The sequence below is a fragment of the Rhinopithecus bieti genome, unplaced genomic scaffold (genome assembly GCF_001698545.2).
Source record: "Rhinopithecus bieti isolate Rb0 unplaced genomic scaffold, ASM169854v2 scaffold_13348, whole genome shotgun sequence".
Lineage (NCBI taxonomy): Eukaryota > Metazoa > Chordata > Mammalia > Primates > Cercopithecidae > Rhinopithecus > Rhinopithecus bieti.
In genome coordinates this window covers 6,000,835-6,022,696 of record NW_016808764.1, presented here as the reverse complement: position 1 = coordinate 6,022,696, position 21,862 = coordinate 6,000,835, and the positions used below count along the sequence as shown (strand labels likewise).

Below are 21,862 nucleotides of genomic sequence, written 5' to 3'. Positions count from 1 at the left end.
ATTGTGAACACTGCTTTGCACTTTGTTTTTTCACTCAACAATATATCTATTTTTATTTATTTATTTGTTTATTTGTTTATTTATTTATTTTTGAGACAGAGTCTTGCTCTGTCGCCCAAACTGGAGTCCAGTGGCATGATCTCGACTCACTGCAAACCTCTGCCTTCTGAGTTCAAGTGATTCTGTTGCCTCAGCCTCCCGAGTAGCTGGGATTACGGGTGGGTGCCACTACGCCTGGCTAATTTTTATATTTTTAGCAGAGACAGAGTTTCACCATGTTGGCCAGGCTGGTCTCAAACTACTGACCTCAGGTGATCCTTCAGCCTCGGCCTCCCAAAATGCTGGGATTCTAGGCGTGAGCCACCCCGCCTGGCTGCCTGGCCAATTTCTTAAAATGTTTTGTAAAGACAAGGTCTTGCTATGTTGGTCAGGCTGGTCTCGAACTCCTGGCCTCATGCAATCCTGCCTCAGCCTCTGAAAATGCTGGGATTTTTAGGTGTAAGCCATTGTGCCCTGCCTGGATGTGAATGTTTTTAAAACTCTTAGCACATATTGCTTAATAGCCTTCCAGAAAGACAGTATAAATTTAAATTTATGATACCAGACAGATGGTCTTTTTTCTTTGTACCCTCACTAACAATTCCTATTATGATTTTTCAAACAGTTTTCCAATTTGTTAGCAGGAAAATGGCACTTTCTTGTTTAATTTAATTTGCATTTATTTGAGTACAGTTTTTTTTTTTTTTTTTTTTTTTTTTGAGACAGGGTCTTTGTTGCCTAGGCTGGAGTGCAGTAGTGTGATCTTGGCTAACTGCAGTCTCCACTTTCTAGGCTCAAGTGATCCTACTGCCTTAACTTCCTGAGTAGCTGGGACTACAGGTGCGCACCACCACACCCAGCTAATTTTTACTGTTTGTAGAGACTGGATCTTGCCATGTTAACCAGGCTGGTCTTGAACTCGTGGCTTCAAGGGATCCTCTTGCCTCAATCTCCCAAAGTGCTGGGATTACAGGCATGAGCCACCACCATGCCCAGCCCCATTTTCTTGCTTGATGAGTTGCCTTTTCATGTATTTTATCTATTCCCAATTGAGGCAGTAGGGGTCTTTTAAAATAAATATCCTCTATTCTGGTCTTTTCTAGGACATAGCTGTGATTTCTGCCAAGCTAACAGGTATGCAGAACAGCTTAATGATGCTTGTTGATACACCAGACTACTCAGAAAAGTGTGTGCACTTGGAGGCACTGAAGAACAGGCTGGAGGCTCTAGCCAGTCCGCAGATTGTAGCAGCATTCACCTCTCAGGCTGTAGGTGAGTGCTAGCTGCTTCTCATCTCTGTGTATATCTCTCTATAAAGATAAGGCCTTGTAAGTCTTCAGTTTTTAGAATGTCTTAATGGTGATTGAATTATATAGATTAGAAGGAACTCTGTAATTTTTTTTTTTTTTTTTTTTTTTTTGAGATGGAGTCTTACTCTGCCACCGAGGCTAGAGTGTAGTGGCGGGATCTCGGCTCACTGCAACCTCCACCTCCCGGGTTCAAGCGATTCTCCTGCCTCAGCCTCCCAAGTAGCTGGGATTATAGGCGTGCACTGCCACGCCCGGGTAATTTTTGTATTTTGAGTAGAAATGGGCTTTCACCATGTTGGCCAGGCTGGTCTCGAGCTCCTGACCTCAGGTGATCCACTTGCCTCAGCCTGCCGAAGGGCTGGGATTAACAGACGTGAGCCACCACGCCTGGCCAGGAGTGTCTTTCTATTGCCTTTACGTGTAGAAAGCAATAACTGATTTTGGAATTCTTGGGCCACATGCTTTCTCCTTCAGACTTCTTCATTGTCTTCTGCCATCTATATTTATTTTTCTTTTCCCCCAGAATGTCTCACAAAACAGCCAAATATACTTCTGTAAAGACAAAAGGTGAAATGCTACTTCTGTGAATTCTGTCTTCTAGTGTGAATGCATTTCCCTCTATATTCTGATAAGTATGAGATTGGCCTACTTCTTCTTCCTATTTTTTTTTTTTTTTTGTATGTATGTAGCTTGTTTCTTTTTCCGAATAGTTATAACAGGGACTGACAAACATTTCTTTTAAAGGGCTGGATCATAAATATTAGGATTTGGGGGCCATATGGCCTCTCTCACGGATACCTCTGCAGTTGTGGCACAAAAACCCACTCATAAATGGATGAGCTTTGCTGTATTGTTTTGTTTTGTTTTCTGAGATGAAGTCTCGCTGTGTTCCCCAGGCTGGAGTGCAGTGGCGTGACCTCAGCTCAATGTAGCTTCCGCCTCCCAGGCTCAAGCGATTTTCCTGTCTCAGTCTCCCGAGTAGCTGGGATTACAGACGTGTGCCACCACACCTGGCTAATTTTTATATTTTCAGTAGAGATGGGGTTTCACCATGTCGTCCAGGCTGGCCTTAAACTCCTGACCTCAAGTGATCTGCCCATCTCGGCCTCCCAAAGTGTTGGGATTAGTGGCGCGAGCCACCACGCCTGGCCAAGTAAAACTTCATTTACAAACACAGATGGCAGTTTGGCCTGCTGGCGCATAGTTTGCGAAATTATGGCTTATAAGATTCTTTTACCTTGTAGTTTAGTAACTTCTCTAGGTTCTTTTTCAGTTTTGAAAATTTTTAACTTTTCCAGGAACCCAGTGTCACCCCTTTTAACCTACCAATTCATATTTTCATTTATAGAAAATCGCCTTCCTTAACATTTTTTTTCTGTTTTATTTGTTCTCTGTTTTATTATATTGATGTTTGAGAACATCAACTATCTGTTCATTAGCTCTCCCTTTTCTCTCTCCTTATATATCATATTTTCTCTGGTTTCATTTGGATGTTTGCCTGCTCCCTCTCAGTCCCCTCCTGCCTTGTGTTGTTTTTCTAAAGCTTGTTTTTCATTTGGCTGATGGGGTTTTCCGAAGTGTCTGTTCTGGAGCATATATGCAGGGCAACGTGAATCCATGACCCTGATATGCAGTCCTCAAACTTCACCCAAATAAACTCTCTACTTATTTTTAAAAATAAAATATCTGTTCTCTGCCAGGTGTAGTGGCTCACGCCTGTAATCCCAGCACTTTGGGAGGTCAAGGCGGGAGGATCGCCTGAGCCCAGGTATTTGAGAAAAGCCTAGGTAGCATAGCAAGACCCCGTCTCTACAAAAAATAAAAAATTAGCCAGGCATGGTGGCGCACGCTTGTAGTCTCAGCTACTCGGCAGGTTGGGGCAGAAGGATTGCTTGAGCCCAGGAGTGACAGAGTGAGACCTTATCTCAAAAATAAAAGGTTTTGTTATCTTTGTTCTTCTAATTAATTTTTAATTTTTGTTATGTCATGATTTACTTCCTAATTTTTTTCCTTAGCTCTGCCAGCCTCCCTTTTTATCTCATTGTAATACCTTAGATTCTTTTTTTTTTTGAGATGGAGTCTCACTCTGTCACCCAGGGTGGAGTACAGTAGCATGATGTCTGCCTCCAGGGTTCAAGCGATTCTGCTGCCTCACCTCCTGAGTAGCTGGGATTACAGGCATGTGCTACCACACCCAGCTAATTTTTTGTGTTTTTAGTGGAGATGGAGTTTTACCATGTTGGCCAGGCTGGTCTTGAACTCCTGACCTCAGGTGATCTGCCCACCTTGGCCTCCCGAAGTGCAGATATTACAGGCGTGAGCCACCATGCCCAGCCTACTTTTTTTTTAATAGATAGGGTCTTGCTATATTGCCCAGGTTGGTCTTGAACTCCTGGCCTAAAGCGATCTTCACATCTCACCCTCCTGAAGCCTTAGATCCTATTAAAGAAAGGATATGTACTTTATTTGAAAGTGTGAAGCAATTATTGCCTAAAATTTTCTTCTCTTTCTTAGGGAAAATCTTTGGAAGTGTTCTCTTTTTTTAAGAAAAAAATTTTTGGCCGGGCGCGGTGGCTCAAGCCTGTAATCCCAGCACTTTGGGAGGCCGAGACGGGCGGATCATGAGGTCAGGAGATCGAGACCATCCTGGCTAATACGGTGAAACCCCGTCTCTACTAAAAAATACAAAAAACTAGCCGGGCGACGAGGCGGGCGCCTGTAGTCCCAGCTACTCGGGAGGCTGAGACAGGAGAATGGCGTGAACCCAGGAGGCGGAGCTTGCAGTGAGCTGAGAGCCGGCCACTGCACTCCAGCCTGGGCAGCAGAGCAAGACTCCGTCTCAAAAAAAAAAAAAGAAAAAAAATTTTTAAAATTGTGGCAAAATACATGTAACAAAATCTACCATTTTAGTAATTTTTAAGTGTGCATTTTAGTGGCATTAAGTACATTCACATTGCTGTGCAAACATCACCACCTTCCATCTCCGGAACTTTTTTCATCTCTGAACTGAAATTTCGTACCCATTAAACAGTAACTGTCCATTCCTCCTACCCTCACCTGCCAGCAATCATCATTCTACTTCTGTCCCTATGAATCTGACTACTCTACATGTCTCCTATAAATGGATTCACATAGTATTTTTCCTTTTATGGCTTAGCATAACATCTTCAAGGCTCATCCATGGTGTAGCATGTGTTAGAATTTCCTTTCTTCTTAAGGCTGAGTAATATTCCATCTCATATATATACCACATTTTCTCTATCCATCTGTTGATGAACATGTAGGTTATTTCTACCTTTTGGCTCTTATGAAGAATGCTACAATGATCATGGGTGTACAAGTGTCTGTTTGAGTTCCAGCTTTCAATTCCTTTAGGTATCTACTCAGAAGTGGAATTGCTGGATCATATGCTTATCTTGTTTTTTTTTTTTTTTTGGAGACACAGTTTAACTCTGTTGCCCAGGCTGGAGTGCAGTGGCATGATCTTGGCTCACTGTAATCTCTGCCTCCCAGATTCAAGTGATTCTTGTGCCACAGCTTCCCGAGTAGCTGGGATTAAAGGTGTGCACCACCACACCCAGCTAATTTTTGTATGTTTTGTAGAGATGGGGTTTCGCCATGTTGGCCAGGCTGGTCTCGAACTCCTGGCCTCAAGTGATCTGCCCATCTTGGCCTTCCAAAGTGTTGGGATTACAGGTGTGAGCCACCACACCTGGCCCATATGGTAATCTGATGTTTAATTTTTTGAGTAACTGTCATACTGTTCTCCATAGTGACTGCACCATTTTACACTATCACCAGCAATGCACAAGAGTTCCAGTTTCTCCACACTTTTCGAACCCTTGTCATTTTTTGTGTTTTTGGATTATAGCCATATTAATGAGTATGAAATGGTATCTTATGGTTTTGATTTTCATTCCTGTAATGATTAATGATATTGAGTGTATTTTCATTTGCTTATTGACTATTTGTATATTTTGGAAAAATGTCTATTCAAATCCTTTCCCCATTTTTGTTTTGTTTTGTTGTTTTGTGAGAGAGGGTCTTGCACTGTCCCCAGGCTGGAATGCAGTGGTGCAATCATGGCTCACTGCAGCCTTGACCTCCTAAGCTCAAGTGATCCTCCCACCTCAGCCTCCCAAGTAGTTGGGACTATAGGTGTGCACCGCCATACCCAGCTAATTTTTTGTTTTTTGTAAAGATAGGGTCTTGCTATGCTGCTCAGGCTGGTCTTAAACTCCTGGGCTCAAACAATCCTCCCTCCTCAACCTCTCAAAGTCCTGAGATTACAGGCATAAGCCAGGGTGCCTGGCCCTTTACCCAATTTTATATTGGGTTATTTGTTGTTTGCTGGTGAGTTGTAGAAATTCTTCATATATTCTGGATATTATTCTTTTATTGAATATATCTTGCAAATATTTTTCCCCATTCCATGGATTGTCTTTTCATTCTCTTATTGGTGAAATCTTTTGATGCCCAAGTTTTTAATTTTTTTTTTGAGACGGAGTCTTGCTCTGTCTCCAGGCTGGAGTGCAGTGGTGTGATCTTGGCTCACTGCAACCTCTGCCTTCCGGGTTCAAGCGATTCTCCTGCCTCAGCTTCCCAAGTAGCTTGGACTACAGGCGCGTGCCACCACGCCCAGCTAATTTTTGTATTTTTAGTAGAGATGGAGTTTCACCATGTTGGCCAGGATGGTCTCAATCTCTTGACCTCATGATCCGCCTGCTTCAGCCTCCCCAATTGCTGGGATTACAGGCGTGAGCCACAGCACCAGGCCCCAAGTTTTTAATTTTGTTGTAGTCCAATTTATTGAGTGTATAGGGTACTGTGGTGGAGTTTCTTTGTTTCTACTGATTCATGTTCGTGTGTGATAGTGTTCGTGTGTGATAGTGCTTTTGTTCTGGGCCTGGTATTTACTGAAAAACAGTGGAATTTCCTTGGAAGCCCTTCCTTGTTTACCTGGGTTTTGTTGAAAGCGTTCCTTTAGTGAAAAGTTACATTCTCCGCTGTGCTCTTCCGTTACCTAGAGAGAAAGGCCTCAGTACTCATCTCCAACCCTCTAATTCCCTGTCTTCCCCGTTTGTTAATTCTTTATTTTGAGTCTTTTTTTCGTTCACAGGATTCTAAGGCTGGAGCTGGGGGGTTGAGAAGTCGCCATCTAGGAGCTTGGTTCCTCACGTTCTCTAGTAAATTTGTTGCTACTACAGAGCTCACTTTTCTGGTTAGGGTTACATCCAGTTATGTGGGGTGCGGGGAGTGGGAGTGGGGATGGAGAGGTGGTGGCTCCATGCATTTAAGGTTTTTTGTTTGTTTCCTTCTGAGTGAGCTGGCTACTGGGAACTGGTGCTGGATTTGAGTGATGCCTGGTGGTTCAGCATCATGGGTTTGCTTTTGTAGATAAGCACTTTTTTTTTTTTTTTTTTTTTTTTGAGACGGAGTCTCCCTCTGTCGCCCGGGCTGGAGTGCAGTGGCCGGATCTCGGCTCACTGCAAGCTCCGCCTCCCGGGTTTACGCCATTCTCCTGCCTCAGCCTCCCGAGTAGCTGGGACTACAGGCGCCCGCCACCTCGCCCGGCTAGTTTTTTGTATTTTTTAGTAGAGACGGGGTTTCACAGTATTAGCCAGGATGGTCTCGATCTCCTGACCTTGTGATCCGCCCGTCTCGGCCTCCCAAAGTGCTGGGATTACAGGCTTGAGCCACCGCGCCCGGCCGATAAGCACTTTTTGACAGTTTTCGTGCACAAATTTGAATCAGGCTTGACTCTAGGCAGGACACGGATTCAGAAGGGGAAAATGGAGCTTTTGAGCCCAGTGGGCTGCCTCCTCAACTGAGCTGCGGTGGAAACAGCCCTTCATCCCAAGCCCGACCCAAGCCCCCTTGGCCCCCAGTCTTTGGCCCTTTGTACTGCGCTGCGCCACCCTTACCACCCAGACTTTTACCAGCTTCCTCGCCCATTGTGGCCCAAAGTGATTGGGTATCTGGTTGGGATTCTCTGAAGTATGTAGTACAGATATTTTCCTGGCTTCAGTGCAGATAAAACGATGTTTTTCTTTTAGCGATTAATCTTAATTTTGGCAAGTATCAGGAAGGGTTCCCCCCGCCCCACAGGCAATGTGCTGTTTATAATCAGCCATGTTTCATAGAAGGCTGAGGTGGTTCTTTATCTAACGGTTTTTACTTTTTATTTTTTTTTTTGAGATGGAGTCTCACTCTGTTGCCCAGGCTGGACTGCAGTGGTGTGATCTCGGCTCACGGCAACTTCCGCCTCCCAGGTTCAAGCGCCTCAGCCTCTGGAGTAGCTGGGATTACAGGCGTGCGCCACCACGCCTGTTTAATTTTTTATATTTTTAGTAGAGACGGGGTTTCACCATATTGGCCAGGCTGGTCTCGAGCTCCTGACCCCAAGTGATCTGCCCACTTTGGCCTCCCAAAGTACTGGGATTATAGTTCTGAGCCACCTCGCCCAGCCTATCTAACAGTTTTTAAAGGGAATTCTCTGATAAATTTGTTCATCCCCAACATGTTCCCCTTTTCCATCTCTCCTAAAGTGACAATGTGGGTATAGCCAAGTATACATGCCCAGTTCATTTTATATAACCAATGAATTCAGCTGATACACTGAAGCAACTTTTTATAGAATTATTTTAATTAATTTTTTTGCCTCTCACTGGTCAAACCCAATTTATATAATTTTGTTTTTTGAGCTAGAATCTTGCTTTGTCACCCAGGCTGAAGTGCAGTGACGTGATCTCAGTTCACTGCAGCCTTGTCCTCCCGGGCTCAAGTGATACTCCCAGCTTAGCCTCCCGGGGTTTACAGGTGTGCACCACGCCCAGCTAATTTTCTGTTTTTTTGTAGAGGGGTCCTGTGATGCCTAGGACATTTTTGAACTCCTGGGCTCAAGCAGTCGTCCCACCTCAGCCTCCCAAAATGCTGGGATTATAGGTGTGAGCCACCACACCTAGCCTATGGAATAATTTTAAATGTAGCAGGAAGATTCATTTATTTAAGTGTTCTTATGAAAATAATAAGCATTTTAAAGGTAAATATTCGTTTTCTAACTCATGGATTTCTGCCCATTAAGTCGAGTTCCACCCGCAGGTCTCCAGCGCTTAGCTGGGTGTCCCACAGCGGTTGCTGTTACATTTCCTTCACAGCAGTTTAATGGGCTTCCCAGAAGTGAAGGGGAACAAAACAAATATAAGAAGTTTGGGGACCTTTTAGCTCAGGGTTTTTTGTTTTTTTTTTTTTGTTTCCTTCCTTTTGATACAGTTCTAAGGCTGTGGCATGTACGTTTTGGCCAGAAGGGGGCAGACGGGAGCCAGAAGTGGTGCTGCTGTGCACACTAGTCAGAGACTGCCCTGAAACCCACCTTCCTGTCTGTCCAGTGGTGAGCCTGGAAGCAAGTGCTTTGCCCAGTCATTTCCTCTGCCCTTAGGGAAATGTGTAAGAAACTACTTGATATTAAGCCCATAACTTGGGTCTTAGAATCCATTGTTATGTGTGGAATGCTGATAGTTACCAAATTATTTGATTTTATGTTTTTTTGTTTTGTTTTGTTTTGTTTTAGACGGAGTCTTGGTCTGTCGGCCAGGCTGGAGTGCAGTGGCACGATCTTGGCTCACTGCAACCTCCACCTCCTGGGTTCAACCAATTCTCCTGCCTCAGCCTCAAGGAGCTGGGATTACAGGTGTGCACCACCACGCTCAGCTATTTTTTTTTTTAGTAGAGATGGGGTTTCACCATGTTGGCCAGGCTGGTCTCGAACTCCTGACCTCAGGTGATCCGCCTGTCTTGGCCTCCCAAAGTGCTGGGATTACAGGCATGAGCCACTGCGACCAGCCCAAATTATTTACTTATTCCTCAAACCACCAGATATGTTGACACACAGAAGTTCAGTGTGTTTGCTTTTTTAAAGTTCCCATTGGGTATAATCGAAGTAGGAATTTTCAAAGACATAACTAACCTGTCAATATTATGTTAAAATATGAATTCTGTGAGGAACAGTGGGGAGAATACCTTACAGTATCTGGTTTTCAAGCCATGCTTGTTTTTCAAAGTTATGATCCCCATGCATGAGTTAATTCAGTATCTAGGCAGGAACTTGTGAATACTAGCTTCCATATATCCATCTTCATCCTGGTGACTTTTTTCTCATGTCTACACCAGAAAGGCTGGTAACGATATATATACATTGTATATTCTTTAGATCAGTCCAAAGTGTTTGTGAAGGTGTTTACTGAAATTGACCGGATGCCCCAGCTCCTGGCCTACTACTACAAGTGTCACAAGGTAAGAAGCTGTGCACCATGACAGTTGTGCAGTTGTGGAATGCTCATAACTCTGGATCACAGAATCGCAGGTTCATAATTCAGAAGGTAAAGACATTTGCCTCCTTGCCCTCTGGCTGTTTTTCTCTTAGTTAGCCAGTAGGGGGTGCTCTTGGTCTAGCAGATGGATTAATTTAATTGTCAGTTGAAAAAAGAGTTACCCGTTTTCATTCTCTTTTCTGTTTACAGCTGGATTCATTATAGACTTGAAACATTGTTTTAATTTATTCTCATTTTTGTCTTTTAAGGGAGATTTATGTCTTAAGCTTTATTACATCCTTAGGAAGCAGTAAGAATCTCTCTTTTTTTCTTTTTTTCATTAAAGATAGGGTTTCACTATTTTGCCCAGCCTGGAGTGTGGTGGCTATTCACAGATGCGATCATGGTGCATTACAGCCTTGAACCCCTGGGCTCAAGTGATCCTCCCGTCTCGGTCTTGTGAGGAGTTGGGACTACAGGCACGTGCCACTCCACCTGGCTTGGAATTTTATGTTTTCTAGGTTTGCTGAAGTTAGATTGCCAAAAAACTTGACAGCTTCCTGAGCTGACCTTAATTCCTTCAAGTCCAGTGCTCTGTGTCTTTTGAGCAGTGATATTAGGACATGAAGCTTAAACACACATGTCCACCCGCTCTTGCCCCGAGGTCTATTCAGAAGAGTGATGGTGTGCCACGTGGTTGCACGTTACATGCTTTTAGGGCAGGATAAATGGAGAGGGGATCACATCTGCAGGGTGACAGATTAAAGCTGTGAATCAGTGCAGGTAACCGCACATGGTTTTTTCCCCTACTTTTCTTTGAAGTGGATGGACCTCGCTGGGCTGCCCAGTGAGCCCATTGAGCAATCTGTGATTGCTCTGGGTAGCAGGGCAGGGCAGTGTTAGCAGGCAACCTATGTTGACGTACCCAGTAAAGTTCCCTTTGTTCTGTCTCTGCAGGTGCAGCTTTTAGCAGCCTGGCAAGAGCTGTGTCAAAGTGACCTACCCCTGGACCGGCAGCTTACCGGACTCTATGACGCCTTGCTTGGGGCTTGGCACACACAAATCCAGTGGGCTACACAGGTAACAGCTCATTTTTTTTCTAGGAAGAGCAGAGCCTATGGTGACAAGGGAATGGGTGACCGCCTCCGAAGTGGCCACCCTCAACTGCAGAGTACTGCTCAAAGAACTTCTCCGTTTGTTGCCGTCATTCAAGGGGTTAAAAAATAACTAGTTAGGCTGGGTGTGGTGGCTCACACTTGTAATCACCACACTTTGGAAGGTCAAAGCGGGCAGATCGTTTGAGTCTAGGAGTTCGAGACCAGCCTGGCCGACACGGTGAAACCCCAACTCTACAAAAAATGCAAAAGTTAGCCAGGTGTGCTGACACAATTACTCAGGAGGCTGAGGCAGGAAGATTGCCTACGTCCAGGAGGTTGAGGCCACAGTGACTATGATTGCACCACTACATTCAGCCTGGACAGCAAAGCAAGCAAGACCCTGTCTCAAAAAAACAAGCGGACAAAAAAAAAAAAAGATAACCAGTTAAATGTTTAAGTTTAAAAATAAAAGATAAGCTTAGAAACCCACATCAGTGAAATTTTTAGGTCTCCACTGAAACTCTTCTTACCACTCTTATCTATAACTTAAATAGGACCTAATGTGACAATGCCCCCTGTTGTCCAGCAAGGGAGCCTGTGGAATTCCTAAAGGCTGTTTTCTTCCCATCTGAAAGCAGGAGGCCCCTGGTCAGGTGGTGGTCGAGTGAACAGGAATGTTTTTATCTTTACTTCAGGTCAAATTTTCCTACCTGAAGTGAGTCTCCCTTGTTCTTACGATACACCAAGAATTGGAGGAAGAGATAATTTTAAAGGTACCCCTTGACTAAGAGTGAGGAGAGACAGAGGAACTTTGTTTCAAGTGGCAACTTTCCATCATTTACTTTCCTGAAGTCTCTGGGCATTTCTAGCCATAAAGGGTTTAAACCGTTGTTCTCTTGCCTTCAGACAGGAGGCACCGTAGAATCTCTTCTAAGCAGGGGAAGGGCCTGTCTTACTTTGCAGTAATGACTTACTGGGCCTGTTTCTGGTGTGGCTTATTTTATTTGTTTATTTTTTTCTTATTTCTTTTTTTTTTTTTTTCCAAACCCTTGTGCTGAGGGCTGATTTTCAGTAGCACTCAGATAGAGAGCTATTGAAATAGATTGCAGTGAGGGAGCTGCTCTGCCACGTACGAAACCCCAACCTAGAAGCAAGTCATCTACGACTGGTTTAGTGCCAGGTTCCCCATATTTTATTTTTTACAATAGTTGTGAATCACTCTTCAGATGTTCATCAGTCATTTGCTGGAATGAACTTGACTGTGGTTGGAGAGAATTCCTTATACAAGGGTCATGTCATTCAAGTTGTTGGTTAAAGCGCTTTTTTCCATCCTTGTTCTTTTTCCTTGAACTAACCTAATTCATTCTTAGGATTTTGTTTTGTTTTGTTTGAGACAGGGTCTTGCTCTGTCATGCAGGCTAGAATGCAGTGGCATGATCATGGCTCACCGTAGCCTCAGCCTCCTGAGCTCAAGCCATCCTCCTGCCTTAGCCTGCAAGTATCTAGGAATACAGGTTTGTGCCACTATGCCTGGCTAATTAAAAAAAATTTTTTTTTTTTTTTTTGTAGAGATAAGGATCTCAGTGTGTTGCCCAGGCTGGTCTCCAAATCCTGGCCTGAAGTGATCCTCCCACTTTGGCCTCCGAAAGTGCTGGGATTACAGGCGTGAGCTACCACGCCTGGCTCTATTTTATTTTTCTTAAGAAGAATATTTCTTTTTTTTTTTTTTTCAGACAGAGTCTTGCTCTGTCACCCAGGCTGGAGTGCAGGGACACAATCTCTGCTGACTGCAACCTCCGCCTCCCGGGTTCAAGCGATTCTCCTGCCTCAGCCTCTTGAGTAGCTGGGATTACAGGCACCCACCACCATGTCCAGCGAATTTTCGTATTTTTAATAGAGACGGGGTTTCACCATGTTGGCCGGGCTGGTCTCGAACTCCTGACCTCAAATGATCTGCCCACCTTGGCCTCCCAAAGTGCTGGGATTACAGGCATGAGCCACTGTACCTGGCCAAGAAAAAAATTATTCATGTGTTCTTGCTGCTTCTACTACTTCTTGTATCACAAGGATAAAAACAGCTCATGTTCATATATACAGAAGCCTTTCGTCATCTAAGAAAAAGAACTTAGACTTCTCAGACTTCTCTTGGGGCCTCATCCTAGATTTTGGGAGACATGAGTTTCTGCTGATTTATTCTGTTGGCCCGTCACCCATTTTCTTTTCAGGATGTAAGTATAATAGCTGGGCTGTCACCTCCTGAAGGTCGGTATAGCACACAGGAGCCAGGGCACATGTGTCTCCTTCAGATTTTCCCCTAGCATTTTCATTTGAAAATTTCCAATATATAAAAATGTTGAAGGAATTGTCCAGTGAATACCCATGTAGCCACCTCCTAGGTTGTGCAGTGAGCATTTTGCTCTATTTGCTTTATTGCACATCTGCCCTCTATCCCTGTCTCTGTCTGTTCATTAATCCATCTTATTTTTTACAATTATTTTTATTTGTATTCTTTTTTATATAAAAATATTAAATTAAACAGAGATGCGGTCTCACTGTGTTGCCCAGGCTGGTGTCAAACTCCTGGGCTCAAGTGATCCTCCTACATCAGCCCCCCAAAGTGCTAGGATTACAGACATGAGCAAAGTGCCCAGTCAATCATCTTATTTTTTTAACTCATTTCAAAATAAGTTATAAGGCTGGGCGTGGTGTCTCACACCCGTAATCCCAGCACTTTGGGAGGTGGAGACGGGAAGATCACCTGAGGTCAGGAGTTCGAGACCAGCCTGGCTAACATGACGAAACCCCATCTCTACTAAAAATACAAAATTAGCCAGCTGTGGTGGCAGGCGCCTATAATCCCAGCTACTCAGGAGGCTGAGGCAGGAGAATCACTTGAACCTGGGAGGTGGAGGTTGCAGTGAGCTGAGATTGTGCCACTGCACTCTAACCTAGGCAACAGAGCGAGACTCTGTCTCAAAAAAAAAAAAAAAAAAAAAGTAAGTTGTAAACTTCATTCACTTCGGACCATACATATTATTAACTAAAGGTCAATGTTTACATATATTTTTTGAGGTAAAATTTGAAATACAATCTTTTTTTTTTTTTTGAAACAGGGTCTTGCCCTATTATCCCCACTGGAGTATGGTGGCATGATCATGGCTCACTGCAGCCTTGACCTCCCTGGGCTGAGGTGATCCTCTCCTCTCAGCCTCCTGAGTACTGGGACTATAGGCGTGCGCCACCACACCCAGCTAATTTTTGTGTTTTTTGTGGAGACAGGGTTTTGCCTTGTTGCCCAAGCTGGTCTCGAACTCCTGGGCTCAAGCGATCCTCCCATTGTTGGGCCGCAGGCCTCCCAAAGTACTGGGATTACAGGCGTGAACCACTGCACCCGGCCACAGTGATCTTAAATATGCCATCCCATTCATTTGATAACTACAAATACCTGGGTAGCCTAATCCCCTTTGAGGATCCAGAACATCCATATCACCATCGCCCTGGAAAGTTCCCTCATGCTCCTTCCCAGTTGGTCTGTGCACCAACACCCTTAAGGCAACCACTGCCCTGATTTTTTCCATCATAAGTTAGTTCAACGTGTTCTAGAATTTCACCTAGATGGAATCAGACAGCTTCTGTCACTCAACATGTTTTTGAGATTTGCTCATGTTGTGTGTATCACTAGTTTGTTCCTTTCTGTTGCTGAATACTGTTTCATGGTGTGTATATACCTGTTTGTTTACACTTTTTAAAAAATTTTTTGAGACGGAGTTTCGCTCTTGTCACTCAGGCTTGAATGCAGTGGCACGATCTCGTCTTACTGCAACCTCTACCTCCCTGGTTCAAGTGATTGTCCTGCCTCAGCCCCGTGAGTAGCTGGGATTACAGGCACACACCACCATGCCCAGCTAATTTTTGTATTTTTAGTAGAGATGGGGTTTTTTTTTTTTTTTTTTTTTTGAGATGGAGTCTTGCTCTGTCACCCAGCCCGGAGTGCAGTGGCGCGATCTCGGCTCACTGCAAGCTCCGCCTCCCGGGTTTACGCCATTCTCCTGCCTCAGCCTCCTGAGTAGTTGGGACTACAGGCACCCGCCACCTCGCCCGGCTAGTTTTTCGTATTTTTTAGTAGAGACGGGGTTTCACCATGTTAGCCAGGATGATTTCGATCTCCTGACCTTGTGATCCACCCATCTCGGCCTCCCAAAGTGCTGGGATTACAGGCTTGAGCCACCGCGCCCGGCCGAGATGGGGTTTCTTCATGTTGGCCAGGCTGGTCTCAAACTCCTGACCTCAGGTGATCCACCTGCCTTGACCTCCCAAAGGTGGTGGGATTATAAGCCTGAACCACTGCACCCAACCTGTTGATACTGCTTATTGGTAGATACTTGGTATGTTTCCAGTGTTGGGCAATTATGAATAAAGGTACTTTGAATATTGTTCTGTAGGTTTTTTTGTAGACATCTGTTCCCATCTCTTGGGTAAATACCTAGGAATGGAATTGCAGGGTCAAATCATAGGTGTATGTTTCGGTTTATAAGAAATTGCCCAGCCAGGCATGGTGGCTCACAACTGTAATCTCAGCACTTTGGGAGGCCAAGGCAGGAGGATTGCTTGAGCCCAGAAGTTTGAGACCCACCTGGGCAACATGGCAAAATCTTGTCTCTACAGAAAGTACAAAAATTAGCTGGGCGTGGTGGCACGTGCCTGTAGTCTCAGCAACTCAGGAGGCTGAGGTGGGAGGATCACCTGAGCCTGGGAAGTTGAGGCTTCAGTGAGCCATGATTGCTCTACTGCACTCCAGTCTGGGCAACAGAGTGAGACTCTGTCTCAAAAAAAAGAAAGATGGCTGGGCGTGGTGGCTCGTGCCTGTAATCCCAGCACTTTGGGAGGCAGAGTTGGGTGGATCACCTGAGGTCAGGAGTTTGAGAATGGCCTGGCCAACACGGTAAAAACCCGTCTCTACCAAAAATACCAAAAGTTAGCTGGCTTTGGTGGCACACACCTATAATCCCAGCTACTCGGGAGGCTGAGGCAGGAGAATCGCTTGAACCTGGGAGGTGGAAGTTGCAGTGAGCCGAGATCACACCACTGCACTCCAGCCTGGGCAACAGAGTGAAACTCCGTCTCAAAAAAAAATAAATAAATAAGTAAATAAAAGGCAAGAAACAACCACTTTGCTCAAAGCGGTTGTACTTTTTCCACTCCTACACAGTGTGTGAGAGTTCTGGTTGTTCCACATCCTTGCCAAAATTAGGTGTTGACATTCTCTTTATTTTTAGCCATACTGGTGGGTGTGTAGTAGTATCTCATCATGGTTTTTATTTGCATTTTCCTGATGACTAAGGATGTTGAGGAACTTTTCACGAGCTTATTGGCCATTTGTGCATCTTCCTTTGCAAAATGTCTATTCAAGTCTTTTGTCCTTTAAAAAAAAAAAGTGATTTGCCTTTTTATTATTGCGTTGTAGCAGTTTTTTGTTTTTTGTTTTTTGTTTTTTTTGAGATGGAGTCTCGCTCTGTTGCCCAGATTGGAGTGTAATGGCATGATCTTGGCTCACTGCAACCTCCGCCTCCTGGGTTCAAGCAGTTCTCCTGCCTCAGCCTCCTGAGTAAGCTGGGATTACAGGCGTGTGCTACCACATCCGGCTAATTTTTTTTTTTTTTTTTTTTTGTATTTTTAGTAGATATGGGGTTTCACTATGTTGTTCAGGCTGAGTACAGTGGCACGATCTGGGCTCACTGCAAACTCCTCCTCCCCAGTTCAAGTGATTCTCATGCCGCAGCCTCCGGAGTAGCTGGGACTGCAGGCGCATGCCACCATGTCTGGCTAATTTTTGTATTTTTTAGTAGAGACGGGGTTTCACCATGTTGCGCGGGCTGGTCTTGAACCCCTGGCATCAAGTGCTCCGCCCACGTCAACCTCCCAAAGTGGTAGGATTACAGGTGTGAGCCACTGTGCCAGGCCTTGAATTTTTAAAATAACATTTAAAAATAATGAATTTGGTGGTGGTCTAGAGGGTGAACTGATGAGACAGGTAAGAACCTTTGGTAGAGGATGGTGATGGAAATGCTGAAATTCAAGAAGAATGAGCAGTTGTTAGGACCTGGTAACAGATTAATGAACCATAAGAATGGAGAGTCAGAGGGCGGTTTTCATCCTGGTTGAATGGAGATGTTACTGACGGGAACAGAGAAGTTGAAAGAAACAGGTCTGGGGAGGTCAGTGGCAAAAGAATGAATTCCAATTTTGACTGCTTTTAAATTCCAAGTGAGAGTGATGCATCCTAATGGTGACATCCGGTAGGTGGTTGGAAGAAACACACATTGGAGAGTCCTTAGCAGTTTAGCTGTTTTTTGTTTTTTTTTTCTTTTGAGACAGAATTTCACTCTGTCGCCCAGGCTGGAGTGCAGTGGCGCTCACTGAGTCTCGGCTCACTTCAACCTCTACCTCCTGGGTTCAAGCAGTTCTCTGCCTCAGCCTCTCAAATAACTGGGATTACAGGTGCCCACCACCACATTTTTAGTAGAGATGGGGTTTCACCATCTTGGCGAGGCTGGTCTTGAACTCCTGACCTCGTGATCCATCCCCCCCCCTTGGCCTCCCAAAGTACTGTGATTACGGGCATGAGCCACCGCACCTGGCCTGTTTTTTGTTTGTTTGTTTGCAACAGAGTTTTGCTCTATCGCCCAGGCTGGAGTGCAGTGGTACAATCTCAACTCACTGCAGCCTCTACTTCCTGGGATCAGGTGATTATCCCACCTCACCCTCCCAAGTAGCTGGGACTACAGGTTCACACCACCACACCTGGCTAATTTTTAAACATTTTTTTGTGAGACAGGATCTTGCTTTGTTGCCCAGGCTGGTCTCAAACTCCTCGGCTCAAGCAATCCTCCCACCTTAGCCTCCCAAAGTGTTGGGATTACAGGCATGAGCCACTCTGCACCTGACCTGAATTTGTTTATTAACTCTAAAAGTATTTTGTGGATTAAGATTTTCTACACATAAAATAATGTCATCTGTGAACAGAGATATCTCTGTTTTCAATTTGGATGCTTTTTATTTCTTTTTTTTTTTGGTCAGTTGCTGTGGCTAGGACTTCGGGTTCTTTGTTGAATAGAGTGGCAAAAGCAGGCATCCTTATCTTCTTCTTGTTCTTAGGTGAAAAGCTTTCAATCTCTCACCATCAGGTATCACATTAGCTGTGGGTTTTCATATATGGCCTTTATTATGTGGAGGAAGTTTTCTTCTATTCCTAGTTTAGTGTTTTTCTCATGAAGGATATGGAATTTTGTCAAGTATATTTTCTGCATTAATTGCGATGATCATGTATTTTTCCCTTCATTCTGTTAATGTGTTATATTACATTGATTCGTTTTTAAAAATTAGAGATTAATAATATTTTTATTTTTTGAGGCTGTTCTCAAATTTCTTGTCTTCAAGTGATCCACCTGTTTTGGCCTCCCAGATGCTGGGATTACAGGGCTGAGCCACCACCGTGCCCGGCCTTGATTCATTTTTGTTTAGTTTAACCATTCTCCCATTGCTAGGTGAATCCTACCTGGTCATGGTGTACAATGTTTTTTAACGTGCTGCTGAACTCAGTTTACTAGTGTTTTGTTGAAGGTGTTTGCATGTGTATTCATAAGGCATGTTGGTTTATAGTTCTTTTTCTTTTTTTCTTTTTTTTTTTGTCACCTAGGCTGGAGTGCAGTGGCACCATCTCAGCTCACTGCAACCTCCGCCTCCCAGGTTCAAGCAGTCCTCCTGCCTCAGCCTCCCACGTAGCAGGGATTATAGTCATGCACCACCGCACCCAGCTAATTTTTTTGTATTTTTAGTAGAGATGCAGTTTCACCATGTTGGTCAGGCTGGTCTCAAACTTGTGACCTCAAGTGAGCCACCTACCTAGGCCTCCCAAAGTGCTGGGATTACAGGCATGAGCCCCCACACCTGGCCCATAGTTGTCTCTCTAGTTAATTTTTGGTGACCATCAAAAAAATGCTACCTGAATGCGTTCGTTAGATTTGAAAATAGCTAGACACTTGAGGCCACTGATAGACATGAACCTGCCAGTTGTTCTGGGCAAGTTGAAAGTTCCAAGTCTTGCCAGTTTACTTTACTTTCTGAGCATGTTCACATTTGCCATGAGAAAAACTTTGGGATTATAGCTCTAAACTAGACCTCTTTTCATCGATCAGGGGAGATCCTTTTGAGATGACCCAGGAGACAGCTTCTTTAAAAGTTATACTTCTTTAAAAGGTGCTGTGGCTCACATCTGTAATCCCAACACTTTGGGAAGTTGAGGAAGGAGGATAGCTTGAGGCTAGGAGTTTGAGACCAGCCTGGGCAACATAGTGAGACCCTGTCTCTACAAAAAATAAAATAAAATAAAAAATTAGCCAGGTGTGGTAGTGTGCCTGCAGTGTCAGCTACTTGGGAGGCTAAGGTGGGAAGATCACTTGAGCCTGGGAGTTAAAGACTGCAGTGAGCTATGATTATGCCACTGCACTTCAGCCTGGGTGGCAGAGTGAGACCCTATCTTGAAAAGGTTTTTAATTTTTAATTTTCATTTATTTTTATTTTTTTGAGACAGAGTCTCGCTCTATCACCCAGGCTAGAATGCAGTGATGCAATCTTGGCTCACTGCAACCCGCACCTCCCAGGTTCAAGTGATTCTTCTGCCCCTGCCTCTCCAATAGGTGGGATTACAGGCATGTGCCATCACACCCAGCTCATTTTTGTATTTTTGGTAGAGACGGTCTCACCATGTTGGCCAAGCTGGTCTTGAACTCCTGGCCTCAAGTGATCCACCTGCCTTTGCCTCCCAAGGTGCTGGGATTACAGGCATGAGCCACCATGCCTGGCATCTCAGAAAAGTTTTTTAAAAAAGGTGGGCTCCTACTTGGCTCCATGTGCTAAGGCAGGTACACGTCTCTCTCACTGCAGGTTTTCCAGAAGCCCCACGAGGTGGTAATGGTGCTGCTGATTCAGACCCTGGGGGCCCTCATGCCCTCGCTGCCCTCCTGCCTCAGCAACGGTGTGGAGAGGGCAGGGCCCGAGCAGGAGCTCACCAGGCTGCTGGAGTTCTACGACACCACTGCCCACTTCGCCAAGGGCTTGGAGATGGCACTGCTCCCCCACCTACGTAAACATTCCTTCCTGCCAGTTCTCCAGCTTGTCTTTACTCGCTCTTTCTGAAGCTTCTGGGGCCTGGATGTTTGCCTTTTCAGATGACTGATTTTACAGAAATGGAAGGGATCAGTGTTTTCCTTCTCAGCAGATGTGGAGGGCTTTTCCATGAAAACGTTGCCATCAGGGAAATAGTTGTTTAATATATTTGCCTGGCTCCAGTGCTGCCTGGGTGCCTTACATGCTCCGGGGAGGTGATGGACACCTCTGCGGGGGCTTGGGATATAAAAGAGGCATCACAGTGAGGTAGGGAGACGTTATAGCAAAGAGTTGGCAGCAGATTACACCAGGAGGCAAGTGTGCTCATCCTTCAAAGTCCTCACGAAGCCTCAGACAGTTCACCCTCAAAAGTCAGTTTTAGAGAACAAATAGGCTACAGGGGCTTTTTGTAGGAGCAACAGCAAGTGCCCTAGGGCAGGGGAGCTGTGTTAGGAGTACAGGTAGTTGTAGAGAAAATGGGCTTTCCCCGGTGGCCGACTGAGAGCAGAGCACCCCTTACTCCCATTTGGGTAAACAGTGCCTGGTGTGTGACGCTCTCCAAGCTCTTTCCCATCTATGTTAAAAGCTTCATAAATTTTTAAAGAACACAGATCCCGTGACGCATGTTGCTGTCAAATCAGGAAATTGCTTCAGGAAGGCCTTGTTCTGCTGTTTGGCGGCTGTGTGTCACTGACTTGGTTTATTTAATAGTTACTCTCTTTAATTACATTTGTGTATAATTGCATTGTACATTCCAGGGAGTGTGTTTATTGTTCAGATTCCTGATGACTCGTCGGTGTTTTTGGCACGCTCACAGGTCAGGCCTTAGTTATGGGAAAGGCCCGGTGGATGGGGAAGCTTCCAAGGGACCGTGATGCCTTTGTGGAAGTGGCTAAAGAGAATTGAGAGAGCTGGGCTAAGGCGAGTTGCCGCAGCACTGTGGGACGAAGGTGGAGCAAGGAACAGCCGTATCCTTCCCCTGGGGATGGATGTAGTGGGGAAGAGAACCACTCTTGAGACAGATCTAGAAGTGTTTTGCTAGTCAGCCATGGGACGAGTCTCAGTCTCACCCAGGCTGGAGTGCAGTGGCGCGATCTCCACTCACTACAATCTCCACCTCCTAGGTTCAAGCAATTCTCCTGCCTCAGCCTCCTGAGTAGTTGGGATTACAGGTGTGTGCCACCACACCCAGTTCATTTTTGTATTTTTTAGTAGAGATGGGGTTTAGCCATGTTGGCCAGGCTGGTCTTGAACTCATGACCTCAGGTGATCGACCCGCCTCAGCCTCCTGAAGTGCTGGGATTAGAGCAGGTGTGAGCCACCATGCCCGGCTGGGACTTTAGATTTCTTTTACTTTTTTTTCTTTTTTTTTGAGACAGAGACTTGCTTTGTCGCACAGGCTGGAGTGCAGTGGCGCAATCTTGGCTCACTGCAACCTCCGCCTCCCAGGTTCAAGCAATTCTCCTGCCTCAGCCTTCTGAGTAGCTGGGATTACAGGCACACACTACCACATCTAGCTAATTTTTTTGTATTTTTAGTAGAGACAGGGTTTCACCATGTTGGCCAGGCTGGTCTCAAACTCCTTACCTGAAGTGATCCACCCATCTTGGCCTCCCAAAGTGCTGGGATTATAGGCATGAGCCACCACACTTGACCTAGATTACTAATGATTCTCCCTGAGGTTTTCCAAAAGAGTTTTGGTTTTTCTTTTAACTTTAAAATTCTTTGGAAACACACACAAAATAAAATAAAAGAGAGCAAGAACAATCCATAAACTCATCAGTCAGAACCACCAACATTTTTTGCTTCCAGTAATACAAATATAAATATACATTGTTCACAAATATTAATATAAATACTTAATGTCTACCATATAAATATAAATACATAATATATATTTAACATATACTTTTTTTTTTTTTTTTTTTTTTTTTTTTTTTTT

The 21,862-nt window shown here is 44.7% G+C and overlaps 1 protein-coding gene across 1 annotated transcript in view; it reads left to right on the top strand.

The window, feature by feature from the left end:
• COG7 (component of oligomeric golgi complex 7) overlaps window positions 1-21,862 on the top strand; it is a 66,231-nt gene that overhangs the window by 10,080 nt on the left and 34,289 nt on the right. Inside the window, exons 4-7 of the mRNA XM_017887150.1 lie at window positions 1,143-1,311; window positions 9,559-9,641; window positions 10,616-10,738; window positions 19,699-19,897. Coding sequence (XP_017742639.1) covers window positions 1,143-1,311; window positions 9,559-9,641; window positions 10,616-10,738; window positions 19,699-19,897 — 574 coding nt within the window. The remainder of the gene's footprint in view (window positions 1-1,142; window positions 1,312-9,558; window positions 9,642-10,615; window positions 10,739-19,698; window positions 19,898-21,862) is intronic.